Source organism: Physeter macrocephalus, chromosome 3 (genome assembly GCF_002837175.3).
Source record: "Physeter macrocephalus isolate SW-GA chromosome 3, ASM283717v5, whole genome shotgun sequence".
NCBI classification, from domain to species: Eukaryota; Metazoa; Chordata; class Mammalia; order Artiodactyla; family Physeteridae; genus Physeter; species Physeter macrocephalus.
This window is the reverse complement of record NC_041216.1, coordinates 20,900,306-20,924,713: the sequence shown is the minus strand read 5'-3', so window position 1 is coordinate 20,924,713 and position 24,408 is coordinate 20,900,306. Positions and strand designations below refer to the sequence as shown.

General features: G+C 55.6%; 1 protein-coding gene across 1 annotated transcript in view; it reads left to right on the top strand.

Annotated features, from left to right (window-relative positions):
* Positions 1-24,408, top strand: part of CROCC (ciliary rootlet coiled-coil, rootletin) — a 49,330-nt gene that overhangs the window by 15,731 nt on the left and 9,191 nt on the right. The window contains exons 8-26 of the mRNA XM_055083745.1: positions 508-744; positions 1,187-1,283; positions 1,973-2,056; positions 2,506-2,739; positions 3,335-3,534; positions 5,241-5,423; positions 7,190-7,334; positions 8,015-8,161; positions 8,553-8,774; positions 9,519-9,712; positions 9,978-10,105; positions 11,184-11,353; positions 13,434-13,613; positions 14,383-14,517; positions 14,910-15,053; positions 15,830-16,068; positions 16,550-16,709; positions 18,655-18,822; positions 20,023-20,395. Coding sequence (XP_054939720.1) covers positions 508-744; positions 1,187-1,283; positions 1,973-2,056; positions 2,506-2,739; positions 3,335-3,534; positions 5,241-5,423; positions 7,190-7,334; positions 8,015-8,161; positions 8,553-8,774; positions 9,519-9,712; positions 9,978-10,105; positions 11,184-11,353; positions 13,434-13,613; positions 14,383-14,517; positions 14,910-15,053; positions 15,830-16,068; positions 16,550-16,709; positions 18,655-18,822; positions 20,023-20,395 — 3,440 coding nt within the window. The remainder of the gene's footprint in view (positions 1-507; positions 745-1,186; positions 1,284-1,972; positions 2,057-2,505; positions 2,740-3,334; positions 3,535-5,240; positions 5,424-7,189; positions 7,335-8,014; positions 8,162-8,552; positions 8,775-9,518; positions 9,713-9,977; positions 10,106-11,183; positions 11,354-13,433; positions 13,614-14,382; positions 14,518-14,909; positions 15,054-15,829; positions 16,069-16,549; positions 16,710-18,654; positions 18,823-20,022; positions 20,396-24,408) is intronic.

The window sequence follows — 24,408 nt, the reverse complement described above, 5'->3', positions numbered from 1 at the left end:
TACCTGGTGGCCTAGTGGTTAGGATTCCAGGCTTTCACTGCCGAGGCCCGCATTCAATTCCTGGTCTGGGAACTGAGATCCTGCAAGCCACTCGGTGGCCAAAAGAAAAAAAAAAAAGGCGATAGCAGCTCCCTTTCGATAGATATTTAGGTTGCCACCAGTATTTCTTACATGAGCAAGGCTGCAGTGGATCCCCTTATACACAGGTCATTTTCCTTGCGTTGGGGCATATCCGTAGGATAAATTCTGAGCGATGGAGTCAGTGGGTCATAGAACCTATCCATTTATAATTTTCAGAGTTCTTCTAATTGCCCTCTGTGTGGTTACACTCACCCTCCCACCAGGAGTGTAGGGAGAGCCTGTTTCCCCGCAGCCTCACCTACATTGTGCATTATGTGACTTTTTGTCCCCAGTCTGATAGCGACAAATGGCATCCCACTGTAGTTTTAATTTACACTTGGGGGCCCACCCCCCCATCCCATCCCCATCCTGTGTGCTCTCCACCAGGGACCTGCTGCAGCTGGGAGGGGAGCTGGCCCGGACCTCACGAGCCGTCCAGGAGGCGGGCCTGGGGCTCAGCGCAGGCCTGCGGCTGGCCGAGAGCCGGGCCGAGGCGGCCCTGGAGAAGCAGGCCCTGCTGCAGGCCCAGCTGGAGGAGCAGCTGCGGGACAAGGTGCTCCTGGAGAAGGACCTGGCCCAGCTGCAGGTGCAAAGCAACCTGGACAAGGCCAACCTCAGTGCCAGGTGGGCACCCGGAGGCACCACGCGAGGCAGACCTCCCCACAGAGTGTATGCCCGGAGATACGGGGAGGAGGGGGCGTCTGTTCAACAAGGGCGGGCCCTTCCCCTGTGTGAGTTCAGCCAGTCTCCCCAGGCACCCCGTTTGGCAGAGGGGGAGATGGAGGTTCAGAGGGCTCTTGCCCAGGGCACATCACGAGCAGTTCAGCCTCTGCTCCTGAGACCTAGACAAGCCCCAGAGTGTTTTCCCGTGAGATAAAGTGGGTGGCCAGCTCATTCTCATTTAGAGATGAGAAAGGAGAGTGACTTCAGGTCACACGGCAAGGGAGGAGGCGAATCCTAGGGTCCCTGCCTCAGGTTTGGGGAAGCATGAAGGACACAGAGCTGGTGGGTTTGAGGAGAAGCTGGGTGGGTCTCCCATTCACCTGTGTTGCTCCCCTACCTCCAGAGTGACTGAGCTGGCCCTGACAGTCGAGCGCCTTCAGAACCAGAATCTGGAAAAGGATCGGCTCAACAAGGCCCTCACTGAGAAGCTTGAGGCCCTGGTGAGATGCAGGGCGGGGCAGGGGGACCGACCAGATCCATGGACACAGGCTGAGGGCTGGGTTGCTTGGGCCAACCCCAAGCATCCCACTCAGACTCAGTTTCACCCCTCATTAATTGAGCACCTAGTGTGTGCCAGCTTTAGTGTGAGTACCTAGTGGGTGCCAGCTTTAGTGGTAAGCACATTCACCTCCTTTATCCCATTTCATCCTCTAAGCAGTTCTGTAGCATGATCCCCGTTATACAGATGAGGAACCTGAGGCCCAAGGGGAAATACTTGTCCAAAGTCTCAGAGCCATTAAGCTGGGGAGTCAGGACTTGAACTCATGCCTGTGCCCTGCTAGCCCAGAGCTCCTTCTTTTGGAACTCAGCTGCCTCCCCACCAGAGGGACCCCTCTCAAGGGTACTGCCTGGGTTGGTCATCCTTCTGTGTGGGGTCTGGCCTGGGTTCTACGTCCAGCTCTCCTCCAATAGGCTGTGTGACCTGGGGCAGGACACCACACCTCTCTGGGCCTGGTCTGTTCAGTGAGGGCACTGGGGCTGCTGTGGGGTCTACCGAGCTGCTGGCCCCTGGGCATGGCCTTCGAGGCCAGCTGATTGGTGGTAGTCTGGGGAGGGAGACGAAGGTGGGGTTTCTGACTAGGGCAGAGACCCTAACCGCTTTTTGCCTGTCTCCCCAACACCACTCTAGGAATCCCTGCGGCTCCAGGAGCAGGCGGCCCTGGAGACGGAGGATGGAGTGGGGCTGCAGCAGACCCTGAGGGACCTGGCACAGGTTCGGGAGCCGGGAGAAGCCAGAAGGGGTGGGAGCCCTGGGCAGAGCAAGGCCAGGCAGTCCTGGGCCACCACGTCCCCTGGTGGCCTTCAGCTCAACTGCAAGTGGCTGGGGGCCCTGGAAACCTAGGCTGCTGTTTAACACCCCTGCTAGCTCCACCCAAACTCTGCCACCCCCTGCTCCCCACCCCGGGGGAGTTCCCTGTTGGAGAGGAGGCACTGCATGTTCCCTGCCCATCTGTGAGAAACGCTGAATCATGTCTTCCCAGTAAATGGGAGGCCTTACCTGGTGGGCTGAGGGCTGTGATCTAGCGGAGGTGAGAAAGTGCTGCAGAGTTAGGGATGAAGCTAGACACGAGGACCCTGGTGGCCCCACTGCCTCCCGAGGCTTCTTTGGCCAACTAACACCACAGCTCCCCTCCTCCTTCTGCCTCCCTAACCCACCCTCAGGCCGTCCTGTCAGACATGGAGAGCGGCGTCCAGTTAAGTGGCTCTGAGCGTACAGCGGCCACATCGGACGGCAGCCTGCGGGGGCTCTCGGGGGCCCGGACCCCGTCCCCACCGAGGCGCTCCTCGCCCGGCCGTGGCCGTTCCCCCCGCCGAGGCCCATCCCCTGCCTGCTCGGACTCCTCCACACTAGCCCTGATTCACTCCGCTCTGCACAAGCGTCAGCTGCAGGTCCAGGTAGGAAGGGGCCTGAGTGTCCTGGGGTGGAGCTCAGAGTCCAGCGGGGAGGGGCTTGGGCACCCTTGGTCGGAGCCGGGGGCTTAGGGGAGGAGCCTGAGCATTCAGGCTAGAGTCAGAGCCTTGAGAAACAGCAACTGAGTCAGGACCCATGGAGGTGGCTGAGAGCACGGGAGGAATCTGAGTCTAGAGTGGGAGGGGCTTGAGCAGCTGGAGGCGGAGCCCGGGGTGGAGTAAGAGTCCTGGTATAGGAAGGGAGATGGGGTTCCCACACAGAGCCAGAGAGCCTTGGTGTGTGTTTGGGGGCGGGTGGGGGAGGGGAAGGATTGTGCTTGGCGGTTTGTCTGTTGTCCTGGGGACTTAGGTTGCCCGGGACCCCAGGGAGACGGAGGCTCAGAGCCCTTGCAGAGGTCTCAGAAGGGTGGTGAGGGCACGAGGCAGGGGAGTGGAAACTGAGTCTGTGGGCTTAGCTCCACTCTCCTGCCCCAGGCCTGGACCCAGGCCTAGGCCGCAGCGTAGGCTGGTGTGCATCGTGCGGAGAGCGGGGAGGGAGCTTCACAGGGCTCCCCTACACTCAGTGATTCCCATGCCACAGGACATGCGGGGGCGCTATGAGGCCAGCCAGGACCTCCTGGGCACCCTGCGGAAGCAGCTTAGTGACAGCGAGGGTGAGCGCCGTGCCCTTGAGGAACAGCTGCAGCGTCTTCGGGATAAGACCGACGGGGCCGCGCAGGCCCAGGAGGATGCGCAGCGCGAGGCCCAGCGCCTGCGCAGTGCCATCGACCTCCTGAACAGGTGCCGGGAGGTCAGGAGGCGGGGAGCCCAGAGAATAAGTCAGCGTCTGGGCCTAAGGCCAGCCAGAGCCTGTGAACATGCGGATTTGCACTAACTAGCCGCATGTGCCTGTTCAAATGTAAATTAAGTAAACATTTACAGAGGTAAAAATTCGGTCCCTCAGCTGCATTAGTGCTACCAAGTAGGACATATGACTATAAAACATTTCCATCATCTCCAAGAGCCATATTGACACTGTTATTCTCGACTCTGTCTCTTGGAGATTTTGGAGACAAGAAATTATCCACTCTTAGCTGCCTGGTTGTTCTTGATTGTTTTGGTGCTTGTTTTTTGGTTTTTCTCTTTGTAAATGTAACCATGTAATAAAAAGTTTGAAAAATGGAGGGGAAATAAAAAGATGGGACCTCCTCACAGCTTCCCTTGCTCATCCTAACCCCTGTTAATGCACTGGCTTTGCTTCCAGTTGTGTTTCCTGGCAGTCAGTTCGCAAACATTTCCAGTATACCTACTATGTGCTAGGCTTATTGCCAAGTGCTTCCTGTGTATTACCTCAATTAGTCTTCCTATCAAACTCATGCAGTTCACAACTGTTACTGTCCCGAGGTTGAGAGACTTGTCCAAGGTCACACAGCGACGTGGCTGGGGTAGGAATTGGGATTCAGGTCCATCTGAGAGCAAAACCAGTGCTTCCCATGCCTTGGAAGGAATGGGGCTTTTTATGTAGTTGCATTCCCAGCGAACACCTCATTTTGCATTCTACTGTTTTTCTTAATTTCATGTCAAATGTTTTTTTTTTTAAACTTGGATAGAGTTTGACCCCCACCCTTTTTTTTTTATAATTTTATTATTTATTTATTTTTGGCTGCATTGGGTCTTCGTTGCGATACGTGGGCTTCTCGTTGCGGTGGCTTGTTGCGGAGCATGGGCTCTAGGTGCGCAGGCTTCAGTAGTTGTGGCACACGGGCTTAGTTGCTCCAAGGCACGTGGGATCTTCCTGGACCAAGGCTCGAACCCGTGTCCCCTGCAGGTGGATTCTTAACCACTGCACCACCAGGGAAACCCATGTCGCATATTTTTTCCCACCTACTGGCAGCCTTCGTATCTAATATATCAATATTTACAGGTTGCCACTTTGAGCGCAGAGGGGCGGCAGTGGAGGATATGATAGAGATCAGCCCTAAGCCTGAGCTAGAAACCACTGCCTTGGAAGGAGCCTCCTCCCTCCCCTGCCCTGGCTACCATGTGCTGCTGGCCTGGGCAGCAGGCAGTTGTGGGATCTGGACGGACCCAGCTCTGTTGGGCCTCCCAGAATTGAGGGGCATAGGGTGCTGTAGGGGGCATTTCCTGGCCATGTGGACTAGCAGAGCTGGCAGCAAAATTGCCCACATGTCTCAGGAACCTAGCCTGGCATCTTCACCTGGTGGGGTAGTTGGAGATAATGCCAGTGCCTCCATCCGTTCCACTGGGCCTCCAAGTGGGCTGGTTGGGGGAGAAGGAAAGCTGAGTGCCCTATGCCGGGAAGAGTCAGCTCCAGGGAGACGTGGATGAAATGTGTGGGCCATGCTGAGGGGTAGGAAGCCTTTCTAGAGGCCGGGGCCTCGGAGGATGGGAGGATATGGCTCCTGGCTAGGACAGCAGCACGGCCGTCTTCCCCGGTGGGAGTGGCCTCTGCATCCCCTTCAGCTCCCCCTCCCCTTGTCCTGCAGGGAGAAGGACAGCCTAGCCCACAGCCTGCAGGTGGCCCAGCAGCAGGCTGAGGAGCTACGGCAGGAGCGGGAGAAGCTGCATGTGGCCCAGGAGGAGCTGCGGCGCCAGCGGGACCAGCTGGAGGAAGAGCGGGAGGACACAGCACAGGACAGTGCGTGGACACGCAGGGAGCTCGAGCGCAGGTGAGTAGCTTCGGGCTCCCTGCCAGGGCCGCTTGGATGGGCCATGGGGCTCCCAACTGTCACTGGGGGCTAGGGAGTACTGACTGTGTCTTGGGCCTTTTACCGTCTCGAGGATCCTCATGGCACCCCTCTGCTATAGGGTCTTCTAACCAGACGCATTTCAGGAAACTGAGATTCAGGGAGGTTTAGTCATTTACCTAAGATCAGAGAACTGGTAGGAGGTAGAGTGTGGATGATGATAACAACTGGACTTCCCTGGCAGTCCAGTGGTTAAGGCTCTGCGCTTCCACTGCAGGGGGCGTGGGTTTGATCCCTGGTTGGGGAGCTAAGATCCCACATGCCTCGCAGCACAGCCGAAAAAAAACAAAACAAAACAAAAAAATCTAATATAACAGTAGTTGTATTAACTATATAGCATTAGTCTTATTGTTAATTAAGTTAATTAACAATAATATTAATATAACATTAATATTTTTTAAATTTAAAGTTATAATAATAACATCAGTACTTATATTACTAAGTACCAGGCATCATTTTAAGCACTTAGATTCTCTTATTTTTTTATTTTATTTTTTAAAATTTATTTATTTATTTGTTTATTCTTGGCTGTGTTGGGTCTTCGTTTCTGTGCGAGGGCTTTCTCTAGTTGTGGCAGCCGGGGTCCACTCTTCATCGTGGTGCGCGGGCCTCTCACTATCGTGGCCTCTCTTGTTGCGGAGCACAGGCTCCAGACGCGCAGGCTCAGTAGTTGTGGCTCACGGGCCCAGTTGCTCCGTGGCACGTGGAATCTTCCCAGACCAGGGCTCGAACCCGTGTCCCCTGCATTAGAAGGCAGATTCTCAACCACTGTGCCACCAGGGAAGCCAGATTCTCTTATTTAACCTTCATGATAACTCTGTGATGTAGGAGCTATTTTTATCTCCATTTGGATGAGATGGATGGCGAAACTGAGGCACAGAGAGGTTTTGTAACTTGCTCAAGGTCACACAGCTAGTTAGTGGAAGAGCCAGGATTTGAACCCAGTCATTGGGGCTTCAGAGTTAACCTCTTAACCACTTCACTATTTACTTCTCTGAGGCATTAGTAACAGTGATGTTTAGTACATTGTGGCAGTGGATATTATCCTTGTTTCCAAAGGCCCTTGGAGAGATATGTCAGGTACAATAAGGACACGTATCCTTTTTTTTTTTTTTTTTTTTAATTTTATTTATTTTTGGCTGTGTTGGGTCTTCGTTGCTGTGCGCGGGCTTTCTCTAGTTGTGGCGAGCGGGGGCTACTCTTCGTTGCGGTGTGTGGGCTTCTCATCGTGGTGGCTTCTCGTTGCGGAGCACAGGCTCTAGGCGCACGGGCTTCAGTAGTTGCGGCACACGGGCTCAGTAGTTGCGGCATGCGGGCCCTAGAGCATGCATGCTTCAGTAGTTGCGATGCATGGGCTCAGTAGTTGTGGCTCGCGGGCTTAGTTGCTCTGTGACATGAGGGATCTTCCCAGACCAGGGATCGAACTTGTGTCCCCTGCGTTGGCAGGCGGATTCTTAACCACTGTGCCACCAGGGAAGTCCCAGGACACATATCCTTTTCACAACGTCACGAGGCGAGCGTTATCCCATTTTGCAGATGTGAAAACTGAGGTCCCACAGTGGGCTTGGCTGTCCTTGTGGATGAGGCTCCTGCCTTGGGCCTGGCCCCTGGCTGCTCCAGCATGTCTGGCTGCGGGAGGCTCAGCGCAGGGGAGTGACATGGGGCACCCCCCACCCTCTGTCCCACAGCCATAGACAACTAGAGCAGCTGGAAGAGAAGCGCTCAGGGCTGGCGAAGGAGCTGGTGGAGGTGAGGGAGGTGCTGAGCTGTACCACGCTGCAGCGGGACATGCTGCAGGCTGAGAAGGCCGAGGTGACCGAGGCGCTGACCAAGGTGGGTCCCCGTTTGCCACACTGCCACAAACCCACCTCTAGCCTAGGCCCCAGGCCTTCTCACTCTGGCCACAGACTGACCCCTATTTCAGGCTCACCTCTGACCCTGGCCACACACTGACCTCTGATCCCAGCCATAAGTGAACTGACCTTTAGGACTGGTCATATCGCTGCTTTTCCAGATGCTTCTGGGGCAGGGCCTGTAGCTCAGGTCATCCAGTCCCATCTCTGGACACAGGTCCTGGGGTCTGTGAGGGTTGGGGGCACAGTTCTTGGTCGGTGCCTGCCCCGCTGTCTGTGGTCTGGGCCCTGAGCAAGGCCACCCTAGACCGCACTCTGGGGTACCCTCTGACCTCTGGCCGCACCCCACAGTGGGAGCCAGCTTCATTGGTCCTTGCACGGCTCTGAGTGTGCAGCAGCGTGGGCAGCAGGGCGTCTACAGGGGTTTTTTGTTGTCTCATGTTCTCATGTTCTGTCTCTCTCCTCGTGTCCCCTGCGCTGTCTCTGGGGGCCCTGTCTCTCCGTGCCTCTTCTCGCCACCTCCCCACCTCCTGTCTCTCCCATCTCTCTGCCTTTCTCCCCATCTCTCCTTATCTTTCCATGTCTCTGCACATCTTTTCTCATCTCTCTCCATCTCTCCCCGCCTGACCGTCTCTGGCCGCCCTGGTCCCGACCCTGCAGGCTGAGGCTGGCCGCGTGGAGCTTGAGCTCTCCATGACCAAGCTGAGGGCCGAGGAGGCCTCTCTGCGGGACTCCTTATCCAAGCTGAGCGCCCTGAACGAGAGTCTTGCCCAGGACAAGCTGGGTCTGAACCACCTTGTCGCCCAGGTACGTTGTGTGCCAGCAGGCCCTCCTGCCTCGCCCACCTGTCCTCCCCGCTCAGAGACCCCGCTGAGGCATCCCCAGGCCCAGCCTAGGCCCACACCCCGACATCTCCCAGTACACCTCTGTCCCTCTGTCTTGTTGTTCTGTCTCTGACCCCTTCTGTCTGTCTGTCTTCTCTCTCATGGTCTGAGAGAAAAGAAGCTCCGTGGGCCCTTCCTTGTCCTCCTCCCCAGTGTCCACATGCCCTAGGGCACCGCCCCTTACCCCCAGGGAGCCTCCCACGGGCTGGCTGGGATAGGTGGGTGGAGAAGGCATCCTTGGTCCTAGGTGGGACCTCTTCGGACCATGAGGGCCTGGGCTGATCCGGTCGCTCCCCTCCGCCTGGCCCCCGCAGCTAGAGGAGGAAAAGGCAGCCCTGCTGGGCCGGCAGCGGCAGGCGGAGCAGGAGGCCACCGCGGCGCGGGCGGAGCAGGACCAGCTGCGGCTGGAGCAGGACGTGGAGCGGCAGGGCCTGGAGGGCTCCCTGCGGGTGGCAGAGCAGGCCCGGGAGGCCCTGGAGCGCCAGCTCCCCGAGTTGCACCAGGAGCGCTGCCGGCTGCAGGAGCGGCTGGCCCAGGTGGGTGTATGTGGGGTCTGGGGAGCAGGTGGGGAAGGGGTTCTAGGCTCCCGGCCTTTTGCATTGTGTCCTGGGGGACGTCACAGGCTCAGGAGCCTGCTTCCCGGCTGAAATCCAGCCCCACCTCTGCCAGCTGGGGGCCTTGAGCAGGCTACCCGACCTCCCCATGCCTCAGCGGCCCCACCTGGAACACGGGGCTAATAGTTCTTATCTCAAAGTGCTTACCGGGTAAGCACTTACAGAAATGAATCACCACTCAGGAAAGATTAATGATATGATAATTGGTAGAGAATTTCAGAATTGGAATCTTAGACTTGTTGGGAAATCATAGCTGGAAGGGACCTTAGGGTGTCTGTCCTGGAGGGCCTGGCTTCCTGGGAGGGGCCTCTAGGGAACAGACCACGCGGTGCAGGGAGCCAGGCTCCAGGTTCCCTTTCTGAGGCCTGCAGAGCAGCTCTCCTTTGGTTTCTTTTATACATTCAGCTTCTCTGGACATTTTGGGGTGCAGGAAGCGTTTGGTTGCCACCCAAACTAAGCGATGACCCTTATGTTTGCATGTGCGTGCACTGCACGTCCAGAGAAGGCTGTGATTTGTCCAGGTTCACACAGCACATCAGGGTACGACCTGGGCTTGAACCTGGCCTCCTGCCTGCCAGGGCCGGCTCGGGCCCAGGGTTGGGGTGCTGCACGATAAGCAGGCTGGGGGTTCTGGGGCCGGCGCTCACGGTGCCTGGTGGGGGCCAGCTCTCCCGGCAGGTGAGCGGGCGGGAGCAGGAGCTGGAGCAGGCCCGGCGGGAGGTGCGGCGGCAGACGGAGGCGTTGGAGCGGGCGGCCCGGGAGAAGGAGGCGCTGGCCAAGGAGCGGGCCGGCCTGGCGGTGCAGCTGGCAGCAGCCGAGCGTGAGGGCCGGACCCTGTCGGAGGAGGCCACACGCCTGCGGTGAGGCCTTGAGCTCTGCCCAGCCCTCCCTGGGGGGTCTGACGGAGCCACCCCGTGGCCAGCCACGTCCAGCATGGGCCCTCAGGGGCCAGGTCACCAGCTCATCTTAGCTGGGGCTCAGGCTTCCCTGGGGAGTGTGGGCACGGCTGGGCAGGTGGGCAGGTGGGCTGGCACCTGGCCCATGGCTGGCCACGCCCTGGGATTCACAGTATCCTGGGGCCCGGGAGGCTGGGTCCCGGGGCCTCAGGGATCGTGCGTGCTGCAGCTTGGAGAAGGAAACCCTGGAGAGCAGCCTTTTTGAGGTACAGCGGCAGCTGGCGCAGCTCGAGGCCCGGCGGGAGCAGCTGGAAGCGGATGGGCAGGCCCTACTGCTGGCCAAGGAGACCCTGACCGGTAGGGGGGCCAGGGATGAGGGGTGGGGAACCCCGGGCTCCAGCCCAGAGCTGGAGCTGTAACCTGTCAAGTTCTGGGGTCTCACTGAAGCTGGGATCACTGGCTTTGGGGTGTGGCTGACCTGGCTTCCAATCCAGCCGCTTTCCCAGGCCAGCCGCTTCCCTCCCTGGGCCACTGGTTCCTCATCTGACAGTTAGAGGTGATGAGGCTTTGCCAGGATGAGGTGAGAAAAGCATGGCCTTGGCACAGTGCCTGCCTCCGCAGCCAACGGTGGCTGCTGTCTCTCGTCATCAGGGTGCTTAGAGAGTTCTGCGTCTCCGTGGAGCCATCATCAGCTGCTTTTCTGACGACTCTCATTCCTGCCCAGTCTCTGAACTCACAGGTTTTTCTTGCTCAACAAACATTTACTAAGCACCTGCTTGGGCCGCGAAAATTAAGTTTTCCGTCCACGTCCACGTGGGCCAGACAGAACCGGGAAGGGAAATGCTGACAGTCTCTGGTGGACTTCCAACCCCGAGGATAGTTTTTAGATTGTCCCCTGTGGGGTGCACCCTCCCCTGGTCACTTTCATTAGTGCTGACAGTCCAGCAAGTACGCTTATGGCAGTCAGTCATTAAAGTTGATGCCTCATGGAAGGCTGTGCAGCCTTGGGAGGTTACCTGTCTCCTCTGAGCCTCCGTTTCCTCATCTGTAAATTGGGGATAAGCTACGTGGGTGTGATGTGAAGCTGTGTTGTGCTCAGCCAGGTGCCTGCCCGTGGTAAGCACTCAATCAGTGATGGGGGTTCTCATGTTTTTGCTGTCCTCTCCATTTGGGGGGCCCTCCTCATCAGTCACTTCATCCTTTAGATGCCATTCCAGGTAGGTAGGGAGGGGGACAGGGCCACTGGGCCCATGCAGCTGACGGGGAAACGGAGGCCCAGAGAGGGCAAGAACGTTCTCCAAGGGAACTCAGCTAGATACCAGTGGGCCCTCTCCCCTCTGGGATTTTGCCCACATAGCTCACCTGGCCTGAGGCTGTTGGCCCACTGGGAGGGTCCAACCCAAGCTTGTTTCTCCTTTCCATCCCTTCTGTGCAGGGGAATTGGTGGGCTTGCGGCAGCAGATAACAACTACAGAGGAGAAGGTCGCTCTGGACAAGGAACTGATGGCCCAGAAGTTGGTGCAGGCTGAGCGGGAGGCCCAGGCCTCTCTGCGGGAGCAGCGGGCAGCCCACAAGGAGGACTTACAGCGACTCCAGCGAGAGAAGGTTCAGGCAGCTGGGTTGGGGCAGGCGGTGGGGTGGGGGAGGGCTCTGAACCACTGTCTCTGTCTCCCCTGTGACCTCAGGCGAGTCATCCTTCTCACTCTGCATCAGTGAAATGGAACTTCATCTATGTTTCAGAGGCTCTGGGGGCAGCTGGGAGGATCCATTGGGGACCACTCCTTATCAAACATGCAGATTCCCAGGCCCCAATCTGGTCCAGCCCTGGTGATCCTGATGCAGGGGGTCCACAACCATATTTGGAAAATGCTGATCTAATGTAGAGTCGAAAAGCACTTTAATTTGCTAAGGAGTGCAGTTTGCATATGAAAGATCACTCGGGGGACCAGAGCACATAGAAAGGCGAGGGGCCAGGTCACCAAAAGACGGAACAGAAGTACATAAGAACACTGGCTCTGGAGTTACATTGCCTGGGTTTCAGCCTGATCTTGGCCAAATGCTGGTTATGTTACCTAAGGTCTCTGTGCCTTCATTTCCCCATTTTTAAAAAAAAAAAATTTATTTATTTATTTGGCTGCACTGGGTTTTAGCTGCAGCATGCGGGATCTTCGTTGCTGCATGTGGGATCCTTCTTCTTTTTTTTTTTTTTTTTTTGTTGCCGCAAGGCCTGGGTTTCAGCCTGATCTTGGCCAAATGCTGGTTATGTTACCTAAGGTCTCTGTGCCTTCATTTCCCCATTTTTAAAAAAAAAAAATTTATTTATTTATTTGGCTGCACTGGGTTTTAGCTGCAGCATGCGGGATCTTCGTTGCTGCATGTGGGATCCTTCTTCTTTTTTTTTTTTTTTTTTAGTTGCAGCATGCGGAATCTTTAGTTGCGGCATGTGGGATCTAGTTCCCTGACCAGGGATCGAACCCGGGCCCCCTGCATTGGGAGCGCGGAGTCTTAGCCACTGGACCACCAGGGGAGTCCCCCATTTCTCCATCTTAACAATGGGGATAATGATAGTATAATTTATGAGGATGAGGTGAGATGATCCTTACAAAGAGCTTAACATAGAGACTGGCACTTTGTAAATGCTCCATAATTGCTGGTTGTCATTATTATTATTGTACTGAGATACTCTCCAGAGTGGGCCTCTGGACAGGGGACCTGAGTCACTCATCTTGGACTGGGCTGCCTCTGACAGAGGTTCAGGCTGTGGCTCCTGACACCAGGGGGCGCCATTCACCTCGTACATAGTTTTCTTGGATTTGTGGATAGAATCACACCTCTCCAGCAGGTGGCGACAGAGCATTTGAAGCAGAGACTATTTTCACACAGCTGTGTGAAAATAGGGACTAGTGCTGGGGCCAGGCACCTCCCTCAGACCCCAAGTGGGCTCTGCCTGTGGGTTGTACCCACCCAGTCCCCAGGGAGCCAAACTCCTGTGCCTTCCCTCATTCTCCCTGCACCAGCAGACTCAGCCTCTTAATGTCACCATACGTGTACTCTTCTCTGCAGCTATTCCACCACCCCCAGACCCATGCCCTCTTATTGCTCACAGCCGACCCAACTCCCCTCTACCCCAACCCCCAATCCTGGTCCCTCTTCCACAAGCTCTGAACAACCCGCTATTCTAAAATCCAGATTGCTGTTTGTCACTCTGGCTTGAGGCTCTGCCGTCCCAACTGTCCTGAAAATCAGGTCACCCCTCCCTAAAGCCCATTGGTCTGGTCTGGCCTGGCTGCTGCCTGTGGCTCTGGCCCCGTCCTTCACCATGTCCCCATCGTAGTCCAAGCTCCAGTGACCTTAAATATCACAGTTTCCCTGTTCGTCATGTTTCCTCTTTCCTCCGAGTTGTCTCCGGGGCTGTACTCTGGCCTGGGGTTCCTTTTCTTTTCTCTCTACCTGACTGACGGCTGCTTGTTTCCTCCAGGAAACATTCTCTGACCCCTTACCCTCCTCCCCCCGCCCACCCAAAGGCCAGGCCTTTGCTGCTCCTGGCCTGTCCCCATCACGGCCCTCATTATCACCCACCCCACCTTGTAGTTCCCTGATCACATGGCCCTTGCTGCCCCGAGGTTGGCGAGGGGCTGTCTGGGCCCAGCCTCGTGGGTCACATGCACGTGGGCCTGGCCCCCAGGAGGCGGCATGGCGGGAGCTGGAGGCGGAGCGGGCCCAGCTGCAGAGTCAGCTGCAGCGGGAGCGGGAGGAGCTGCTGGCCCGGCTGGAGGCCGAGAAGGAAGAGCTGAGCGAGGAGATCGCAGCTCTGCAGCAGGAGCGTGACGAGGGCCTCCTCCTGGCCGAGAGCGAGAAGCAGCAGGTTCGTGAGCCCTGGTGTGGCCTCCACTGCTGCCTGAGGGGCCCCTGTTCTGGGGCTGGTCCCCGCTCAGCCACCCAGCAGCTATAGGAGCTAGGAGTCCTTTTCTGGGCCTCGGTTTCCTCACCTTCAGGATGGGGGAGTTCAAGGGGTGTTTGTGAAGCGTCGCTGAGACCCCTGTCCAGCGAGCGGGCCCGGCACACCGTGGGAGCTTACCAAGTGGCAGCCACGGTCACGACACCGTGCGCATTGTTCCAGAAAAGCTGACCCACGTTCTCCCATCCCTCCTCCCACCCCAGGCTGGGCATGGCGTCCCCATGACCGCCTCTGAGCAGTCCCCGCGAAGCCCACATGCAGCAGCTGACCCTCCTCAGAAAGAACTAACTCCTGACTTTCCCATAATGTAATGGAGACAGGGCAGACTGCGTCCATCTCCTCTCCTCACCTGCTGCGTCACCCTGGGCAAGTCACTTTACCTCTTTGAGCCTCAATAGCCTCATCTGTAAAATGGGAATAATGAAAGGCCTTGCTTCAGGATGTGAGATGTCTAAGTTGTGTCTGTGTCCAGGTTATTGTTACTGCTGTCGTACCCTTTCCTGGGGCTGCCGAGGGGGTGAGCCTGCACCTCTGCCCTGGCTCCACCTGTGGTGGCCCAGTCAGGTCCCCGAGCCCCCAGCGGGCACATTTCCGAGGCTAGCGTGGGGGAAAAGCCCAAGCGTGCCCCCCAAGACCACGCAACGCCCCGAGCTCTTTGCTCCCTGCCTCTGCCCAGGCCCTGTCCCTGAAGGAGTCCGAGAAGACGGCACTGTCGGAGAAGTTGATGGGGACGCGGCACAGCCTGGCCGCCATCTCCCTGGAGATGGAGCGACAGAAGCGCGACGCCCAGAGCCGGCAGGAACAGGACCGGGTAGGCCAGGCGGGGCGGGCGGGCCTCCATCTGAGCCGGGTTTTGGGATGGGGGGACACAGCCCTGCCCGAGGGGGAGACGTGGCTCTGCCCTGGGGGCAGCATCCAGGCTGTCGGCGGAGCTTCACTCTTCCTTGGGAGTCCCCATTGGAGCGAGGTGGCACAGCTCTGCCCTGTGAATCCCCTAGTCTGAGGGAGAGACCGGCTACGTGCGTAGCACTTGCCAGGCGTCAAGGGATCAGTAGAGGGCCCGGCAGGCCAGCGTGAGGGGCCGTGTCTAGAGCCGCAGATGGACAGTTCAGTTGGCGCAGCTGGCATCAGTGGCGGTGGGGGTTGGGAGTGCGGGGGAGGAGGACACGGCAGTGCCAGGTCTCAGGAGCCCGTGTGTCCTAGAACACCGTGAATGCCCTGAAGTCCGAGCTGCGGGACCTGCGGGCCCAGCTTGAGGAGGCTGCCGCGGCCCATGCGCAGGAGGTGAAGAGGCTGCAGGAACAGGCCCGAGACCTGGGCCGGCAGCGGGAGGCCTGCCTGCGTGAGGTGAGCTGCCTGCGCGTCCACCCACCCGCTTCCTCCTAGGCAGTGCAGCCCCCTGCCGCGTGCGTTCGAGGACAAAGGAATGCATGAAAGGAAGCAGGCAGCAGGCATTTATTAAGTACCTGCTGGGTACGTGTGGGACTTGGGCTCTCACAGAGAGGCTGGGCGGGGCGTCCCTGCCCTCTTGAGGTTGATCCACAGGATAATCTTTTTATTTATTTTATTTTATTTTATTTATTTATTTTTTGGCTGTGTTGGGTCTTCGTTGCTGTGCGTGGGCTTTCTCTAGTTGCGGCGAGCAGGGGCTGCTCTTTGTTGCGGTGCATGGGCTTCTCATTGCAGTGGCTTCTCTTGTCGCGGAGCACGGGCTCTAGGCGCGCAGGCTTCCGTAGTTGCAGCATGCAGGCTCAGTAGTTGTGGCTTGTGGGCTCTAAGAGCGTAGGCTCAGTAGTTGTGGTGCACCGGCTCAGTTGCTCTGCGGCGTGTGGGATCTTCCCAGACCAGGACTCGAACCCGTGTCCCCTGAATTGGCAGGCGGATTCTTAACCACTGCGCCACCAGGGAAGTCCCACAGGATGATCTTGATTGATGTTTATTTCAGGCCAGAGCACCGCTGACTCCAATACGCTTTGCCCCAAATCATAACTCACACCTGCAGTCCGAGCCGCTGCAGAGGGATGGGGCAGGTGCCCCGTGGCCAGGGAGATGGGGATGGGCTCCTTTCCACCCAGCTTGAGTGGGGCCCGACCCCCGTATGTGGACCCCCGCTGTCCTCACAGGCAGAAGAGCTTCGGACCCAGCTGCACCTGCTGGAGGATGCCCGCGACGGGCTGCGGCGGGAGCTGCTGGACGCCCAGCGCAAGGTGCGTGAGAGCCAGGACGGCCGTGAGGCCCAGCGCCAGGAGGCGGGCGAACTGCGGCGCAGCCTGAGCGAGGGGGCCAAGGAGCTCGAGGCCCTGCGGCGGTCCAACGAGGAGCTGCGGGTGGCCGTGAAGAAGGCGGAGAGTGAGCGGATCAGGTGGGGTGACACGGGGGCCCAGCCCCCAGCCCTTCACTGAGCCTCGTCCTTCATTCGCACTGAATCTCATCCCAGGAACTAGCGTCACCCCCCAAGGTTCTGGGGAAATCGCACAGATGGGGAGTCTCTGCCCTCGAACCAAGCCCGGACTTGGTTTATTTTAGGTGGCTGTCCTACCTGAAGGAAGGGGAATGGTGGTTGCAGGCAGGGTTGGGTCCAGACTCTGACCTCACCCACTGGCATCACCCTGGAGACTAGCGTGTGTCGCTGGTCCACCTCTCTCAGCTGAGGGCCAGATCCCCAGCCCTGGAGGGCTCAGCTCAGGAGAGGGCCACTTTGCAGGCAGCACTTGGGGCACCTCTAGGCCAAGAGCCTGCCAGACCCACTCCGGGAGTCAGGGGAAGGGACCTTTGTGTAGGGCCACTCACCTACTCTTTCAGGACCTGGGGCTACCTCTGCCCTCTGCCCTCTGCCCCTCCAGCCTGAAGCTTGCCAATGAGGACAAGGAGCAGAAGCTCGTGCTCCTGGAGGAGGCTCGGGTGGCTGTGGGCAAGGAGGCTGGCGAGCTGCGGGCTGGACTGCAGGAGGTGGAGCGCTCACGGCTGGAGGCTCGGAGGGAGCTGCAGGAGCTCCGGCGGCAGGTAACCCCTGGGCAATTGCTGCGTGCCGCTGGGCCACAGCACCCCCTTTGGGAGCTGAGGTCCCTCATAGGTAAAACCAGGGCCTTGAACTATAACAAGGCTTGTTACCTAACCTTGGTATTAATGGATGGGCTTTGAGGAATCCTCAAACCCTGAAACTGTGTGTGTGGGGGGCGGGGGGCGGGGATACATTTGTGTTCACACTCGCTCACATTTCTCCAAAGACTGGGTCTGGGGCTCTTATCCAATTCTCAAAGGAATCTGTGAACAACAAGAGGTGCAGATCCCGTGAACTAGGTCAGGAGCTGGCAACCTTTTTTTGTAAAGCGTCCAGTAGTAAATATTTCCAGCTTTATGGGCCTTATGGTCTCTGTTGCAGCCACTCAACTATGCCATCATAGGGAGGAAGCAGGTCTGGATGGTACCTACATGAGTGGAGTGTGTTCCATTAAAACTTTGCTTATGGACATTGAAATTTGAATTTTATATACTTTTTTTATGATTAAAATAATTATTTAGGTTGCATTGGGTCTTCGTTGCTGCCTTCTGGCTTTCTCTAGTGGCGGCGAGCGGGGGCTACTCTTCGTTGCGGTGCGCGGGCTTCTCTTGTTGTGGAGCACGGGCTCTAGGCACGCGGGCTTCAGTAGTTGTGGCACGTGGGCTCAGTAGTTATGGCGCATGGGCCTAGATGCTCCGTGGCATGTGGGATCTTCCCGGACCAGGGCTTGAACCTGTGTCCCCTGCATTGGCAGGCGGATTCTTAACCACTGTGCCACCAGGGAAGTCCCCTGAATTTTATATACTTTTCATGTGTCAGAAATATTGTTCTTCTTTTGCTTTTCTTTCAACCATGTAAGAATGAGCCATTTTCAACTACTTAAAAATGTACAAACCATCTACAGAAGCAGATGACCGGTGGAATTTGGCCTGCAGTTTACAGAGCCCTGAACTAGATGATTTCCAAGCCCATCAATAACAGCAAGCATTTAACAAGTGCCTGCTGTATACTGGGCACTGCCCTGGATACTGAGGGCTCAGGCTTTCCCGCTCTAGAAGACCAGCAGAACAGGAAACAGCCCCCTTTGGCACCCGGGCCCTGCCTCCCCAGAGATATTGCAGCCTGAATAACAAATCCCCTCCACCTCCCACCAATGTACCCCTCTACCCGGGCCCCCTCCCGTTGGGCTGAAGTCCTGGGAAACATCAGGAATCCCTGAAAGGAACTGTGTGCCAGGCTCTTGCTGGGTGTGCACGTTTTCATATTCCCTTTGCTGTAGCACTGTGGGGTAAGTAGGCCTCACCCCCCCCACCTGCTCCTCTGGGGAAATAGGGGCCTAGAAACATACCTTTGATTCTGCTTGTCTCAGATCAAATCCCAGTCTGCTGCTTATGAGCTGTGTGACTTTGGGCAAGTCTCTTCACCTCTCTAAGCTTTCGTCTTCATGTCTGTTAAAGAGGGATAGTGTTAGTACCTACCCTGTATTAATGAGTTAATATGAGCGAAGTGCTTAGAACAGAGCTGGACACATGGTAAACACTCCATAAAAGTTAGGCATCATCGTAGAGGTGAAAAGTGACCCAGAGTTCCTGCCCTGCAGAACTCTTAGGGGTTCAGCACTCCCTACCCCTACTCTCCATGATAGGTGGTTATGATTAGGTGGTACATTGAGGTCATTGGTGCCCAGGTGCCTGGCGTGGCTCAACTAGGGTGGAGTTATCAGGGGCAGGCTCCCAGTGGATTGGGGTCGTGTTCAATGTATGTGTCCCTAGAGCAGTGGGTCCCAAATACCCTCTGTGCCTGGTTTGGACTGGGCAGGGTTATAGGGGCAGAGCTGAAAAGGCTGCCATTGGAGCCTGCGGGCACTCTCCAATACCCTGGGCTAGAAGGGGCTGTGGGTGCTGAGAATAGGTCCTAGGTCCTGCCTGTGTCCACTCTTTCTCACAGATGAAGATGCTGGACAGTGAGAACGCCAGGCTGGGCCGGGAGCTGGTGGAGCTGCAGGGCCGCGTGGCACTGGGCGAGAGGGCAGAAAAGGAGGGCAGACTGGAGGCCCTGGGCCTCCGACAGAAGCTGCTGAAGGGCGAAGCCAACCTGGAGGCTGTGCGGCAGGAGGTAACTAGATGGTGGGCAGACTGCCTGGAGGAGGAGGATCCTTGGAGGCAGTCAGGCTGCCCTGGGCCTTCTCCAGTGAGAAGCAGGTGGGGACTCCAATGCTGGAGTCATTCTGAGAGATCACTGCCTAGGACTGGTCCCTGTTCCCCACTCCTTGAGATTCTTCCCCAGGTATAATAATAACAATAATAACAACTGCAAGAACTGTGTAGTGGGGGTGGGGGGAGCTTTGTAGACAGAATCTTGTTTGATTCTCCCAGCAGCCTCATGATGTAGGTATAATTAGCCCTGGTTTACAGAGAGAACCAGACACTGGGGCTCAGAGAGGTCAAGGGATCTACTCAAGGTCACACAGCCACCCAGGTCTGTCAGACTCCAAAGCCTACACTCTTTCACTCTGTGTTTTCTGGCAGTGAATCTACTGTGTGACCTTGGCTAAATCACTCAACCTCTCTGTGCTTTAGAGCATTCATGGGATAGGGGCTAGCACAGCAGGGGATGTATACCAGGTCCTTGTGTAGGTCTTGTCATCCAGGAGGTGTTCCGTAGATGGTTTCCAGTGAAACTGATGACGGTGAGAGGTTGACTCATTCTCTGAACCAGAGGGGTTATGTGTGAGTGTGTGTGACCATGCACTTCACTGGTAAATAATTTTTTAGTACCGCCCCTCATTGTGTGATTTATTGATAAATTATGTTTACTGAGAGGCAGTGTGGCCTCGTGGTTAAGAGAAAAGGCTCTGGAGCCAGGGTGCCTGGCTTTGAATCCTAGCTCTCAGTTTACTAGCTGTGTGGCCTCCGGCAAGTTACATAACTGCCCTGTGCTCAGTTTCCTCATCTGTAAAATGGAGATGATTTATAGTGGTAATTTAAGAGTTGATTTTTTTGAGGGGAAAGTACTTAGTGCCTGGCACTGATAATTCCTATCTATGTAAGCATTAGCTGTTAGCTTATTACTAATAAACTGTGTACACTGCAAGGCATATACACAGAAGGAAGAGGTAAACAAATTCTAATAGTTTCCTTCCATACTCCCATGATGTTCCTGCATCTCCTGCCTGGGCGGAGACCATTAACGAAACAGGAGTTCTGCACGCCCCTTTTGGGCCCGTGGGCTCCAGGCTGAGCCCGGGAGGGTGGGTGTCGGGTTGAGGGGCGGCCTTGCTGACCCCCACCTCCCGGCCTTGCCCCCTCACCCCAGCTCCAGGGAGCCCAGCGGAAGCTGCAGGAGCAAGAGGGCGAGTTCCGGACCCGCGAGCGAGGCCTGCTGGGCTCCCTGGAGGAGGTGCGCAGCGCCCAGAAACAGCAGTTGGACCATGCCCGCAGCCTGGAACTGAAGCTGGAGGCCGCCCAGGCCGAGGCTGCGGAGCTGGGGCTGCGACTGAGCGCGGCCGAGGGCCGGGCTCAAGGCCTGGAGGCCGAGCTGGCCCGCGTGGAGACGCAACGGCGCGCAGCGGAGGCCCAGCTGGGGGGCCTGCGCTCAGCCCTGCGCCGGGGCCTGGGCCTCGGTGGTGTGTCCAGCCCTGCCACGCGGCCCGCGCCCGTCTCTCCTAACCGGAGCGCGCCTGTTGGAGGTGAGAGAGCTCGGTGGAGAAGGGGAGGGTCAGTGGGCGGGCCTCGCAGAACCTTCGCCCCTATGTCCAGTTCTGTCCCGCCTACGAGGCCGCCCTTGGCCTGGCCCGCCCCGCCCCTCTTTTGATGACCAGTCTCAAACCCCGCTCCTTCAGCTAGTTCCTTGCAGAGACCCGCCTACCTGCGCCCCCCACCCCCCCTTACATCACTTTCTGGCCCTTCGCTGGGCCACGCCCCTCTTGAGCTCAGTCTCAGTCCTGCCACTCACCCAGGCCGATCTGCACACACCGTAGCTTGCTTCTTTTTAAAAGGAGTAGAGGGTGCCGTTTTTTTTTTTTCCATTGAAATATAGCTGATTTACAATGTGGTAATTTCTGCTGTATTGCACAGTGATTCAGTTATACATGTATATACATTTTAAGAATATCCTGTTCCATTATGGTTTATCACAGAATATTGAATATAGTTCCCTGTGCTATACAGTAGGACCTTGTTGTTTATTCATTCTATACATAATAGTTTGCATCTGCTAATGCCAAACTCCCACTCAATTCCTCTCCCACCCCGCTTTCCCCTTGTCAACCACAAGTCTGTTCTCTGTGTCTGTGAGTCTGTTTCTGTTTCATAAAAGTTCATTTGTGTCATATTTTAGATTCCACATTTAAGTAATTATCATATGGTATTTGTCTTTCTCTTTCTGACTTACTTCACTTAGTATGATAATCTCTAGGTCCATCCATGTTGCTGCAAATGGCATTATTTTGTTCTTTTTTTATGACTGAGTAGTATTCCATTGTATGTGTGTACCACGTCATCTTTTTAAAAAAAAAAAAAATTTTATTTATTTGGTTGCACCGGGTCTTAGTTGCGGCAGGTGGGCTCCTTAGTTGCGGCTTGCCAGCTCCTTAGTTGCGGCAGGTGGGCTCCTTAGTTGTGGCTCCAGGGCTCCTTAGTTGAGGCTCGCTGGCTCCTTAGTTGTGGCATACGAACTCTTAGTTGTGGGATACATGTGGGATCTAGTTCCCTGACAAGGGATCGAACCTGGGCCCCCTGCATTGGTAGCGTGGAGTCTCATCCACTGAGCCACCAGGGAAGTCCCTGTACCACATCTTCTTTATCCATTCATCTGTCGATGGACATTTAGGTTGTTTCCATGTCTTGGCTATTGTGAATATGTGCTGCTATGAACATAGGGGTGCATGTATCTTTTTGAATTATATTTTTGTCTGGATATATGCCCAGGAGTGGGATTGCTGGATCATATGGCAACTCTATTTTTAGTTTTTAGAGGACCCTCCATACTGTTTTCCATAGTGGCTGAGGGTGCTGCTTCTTAATGCCCTTAACTCTTCTGAGTCTTTGAGTCTCCACCCTTTCTAATTGACCCCTGCCCTCTCTCCATCAGCACCTCATCCTCTTCATTCTCCTGTCGCTGGCTCCACACCCCTCCATACCAGACCTATGACCCCCAACCCCCATATCTACCCCAGAAAGATACACACTCAGCCCAAAACTGACAAGCATTTCTGCTTTTATGGAGCTTATGGTCTAGGTATGGGAGTAGCAGACAATAAAAGTGCTATATAAATTAAATATAGAAAGTATGGGGTGGTGGTATGAGCTGGGAAATAGGTAAGGAAAAATAAGTCAAGGGATATTGCTGGTGAGAATGTAAAATGGTGCAGCCACTTTGGAAAATAGTTTGGCAGTTCCTCAAAAAACTAAAACTTAGAATTACCGTATGACCCAACAATTCCACTCCTAGGTATATACCCAAAAGAATAGGCACTTGAATAGATATTGTCCACCAGTGTGCATTGTAGCATTATTCACAGTAGCCAAAATGTGGAAGCAACCAAAGTGTGAGTCGGCAGGTGAATTGATAATGTGATACCATTATTCTTCAACCTTGAAAAGGAGTGACATTTTGATACATGTTACAACATGGGGAAACTTTGACAACATTATGCTAAGCGAAATAAGCTACTCACAAAAGGACAAATATAGTATGATTTTACTTATATGAAATATTTAGAATAGACATTCATGGAGACAGAGTTTAGAGGTTACCAGGGGGTGTGAGGAGGGGAGAATTAAGAGTTATTGCTTACTGGTTACAGAGTTTGGGGTTGTATTAGTCTGCCAAGGCTGCTGTAACAAAACACCACAAACTGAGTGGCTTAAACAACAGAAATTTATGTCTCACGGTTCTGGAGCCAGAAGCCCAAGGTCAGGGTGTCTACAGGGCCATGCTTCCCCTAAAGGCATTAGGGAAGAATTTTGTTCCAGGTTTCCTAGCTTCTGGTAGTTCCTTCACTTACGGCAGCATAACCCCAGTCTTCACACGGAGTTCTCCTTGAGTGAGTGTCTCGATTCCCCCTTTTTATAAGGACACCGATCATACTGGATTAGGGTCCACCCTACTCCAGTATGACCTCGTCTTAACTCATGACATCCATAACAACCCTATCTCCAAATAAGGTCACATTCTGGGTATGGCAGTTAGCACTTCAACATATGAATTTTGAGGAGAGGCATTTCAACCCATAATAGAGGTGATGGAAGAGAGTTAGAAACAGTGGTGGTGTTCACACAACAGTGTGAGTATAATTAATGCCACTTAAAGGTGGTGAGAAAGGCATATTTTGTTATATATATCTTATCACAGTAAAATTTTTTAAAAAAATAAATTTATTTATTTATTTTTGGCTGCATTGGGTCTTCGTTGCAGCGTGCGGGCTTTCTCTAGTTGCGGCAAACGGGGGCTACTCTTTGTTGCGGTGCGCCGGCTGCTCATTGCAGTGGCTTCTCTTGTTGCGGAGCATGGGCTCTAGAACGCAGGCTCAGCGGCCATGACTCATGGGCCCAGCCGCTCTGCGGCATGTGGGATCTTCCCAGACCAGGGCTCGATTGGCAGGCGGATTCTCAACCACTGCGCCACCAGGGAAGCCCCAGTAAAATTGTTTTTGAAGCTAAGGCCAGGACGGGGGCTAAGGTGTCCCTGTGGGAGGCAGGGAGAGCCCCACTGAGGAGGAGGTGGGGAAGGGAAGGGTGGGAGAAGAGACTGAGGGCAAGTGGAGAAGTCCTGAGTGGCAGTACCCCTGTCCTGTGAACAGCAAGGGCCGCAGCGCTGCCGGAGCGTAGCGAACAAGGTGGAGAGGTGTGGGACGTGAGGCCGTGGGACACCAGACCTGCTCAAGCGGTCCTTGCAGGCCGCCACGAGGGTACCGGCTTCACTCCTAGGGGAGGGAGGCAGTGGGTAGACATCTCGCTCTGGGTCCTTTGGGTGCTGATGGAGCCGTGGGGCAGGTTGGGTGCCACTGCTAAGGCCGACCCCCGTCCTGCAGTTCTCATTATTGACCTCCAGGTGCTGTCCCGTCTCTGTCCGCCCTGTCCCCTCCCACCTCGTCATTGTCCGTCATCTCCCAAGCACAGTTCAAGTTTTTCTGCTGGGAAATAGGGGCACCTGGGTTCAAATCCCAGCTCTGGATCTTGCAAGCTTTGAGACCAAGCAAATCACTTAACTGTTCTGAGCCTGCCCAGCCTGTGAAGGGGGGAAGTTGGTCCTTACCTCTCAGGGAATTACTGTGAGGATGAAACGAGATGATGTAGGGAAAGCATTGGCCCAGTGCCTGGCACATAGTAAGCGCTCGTTACAGGGAGGTGTTGAGGGGATGGAGTGTGTCCACCCTTGGACTGGGCCCAGGGGATGCAGCCCTCATGCGCTTGTGGTCTGGGTGGGAGAGGCAGACATCGGACCCCCATCAGGGTGGGATTAGCTCACCCCAACCCAGCCTGGGGTCAGGGAGGCCCCTGAGGAGTGTTTTTTTTTTTGGTTTTTTTAAAAAAATATATTTATTTATTCATTTATTTAATTTTTGGCTGCATTGGGTCTTCGCTGCTGCACGCGGGCTTTCTCTAGTTGCGGCGAGCGGGGGCTACTCTTCCTTGTGGTGCGCGGGCTTCTCATTGCGGTGGCTTCTCTTGTTGTGGAGCATGGGCTGTAGGCGCGCAG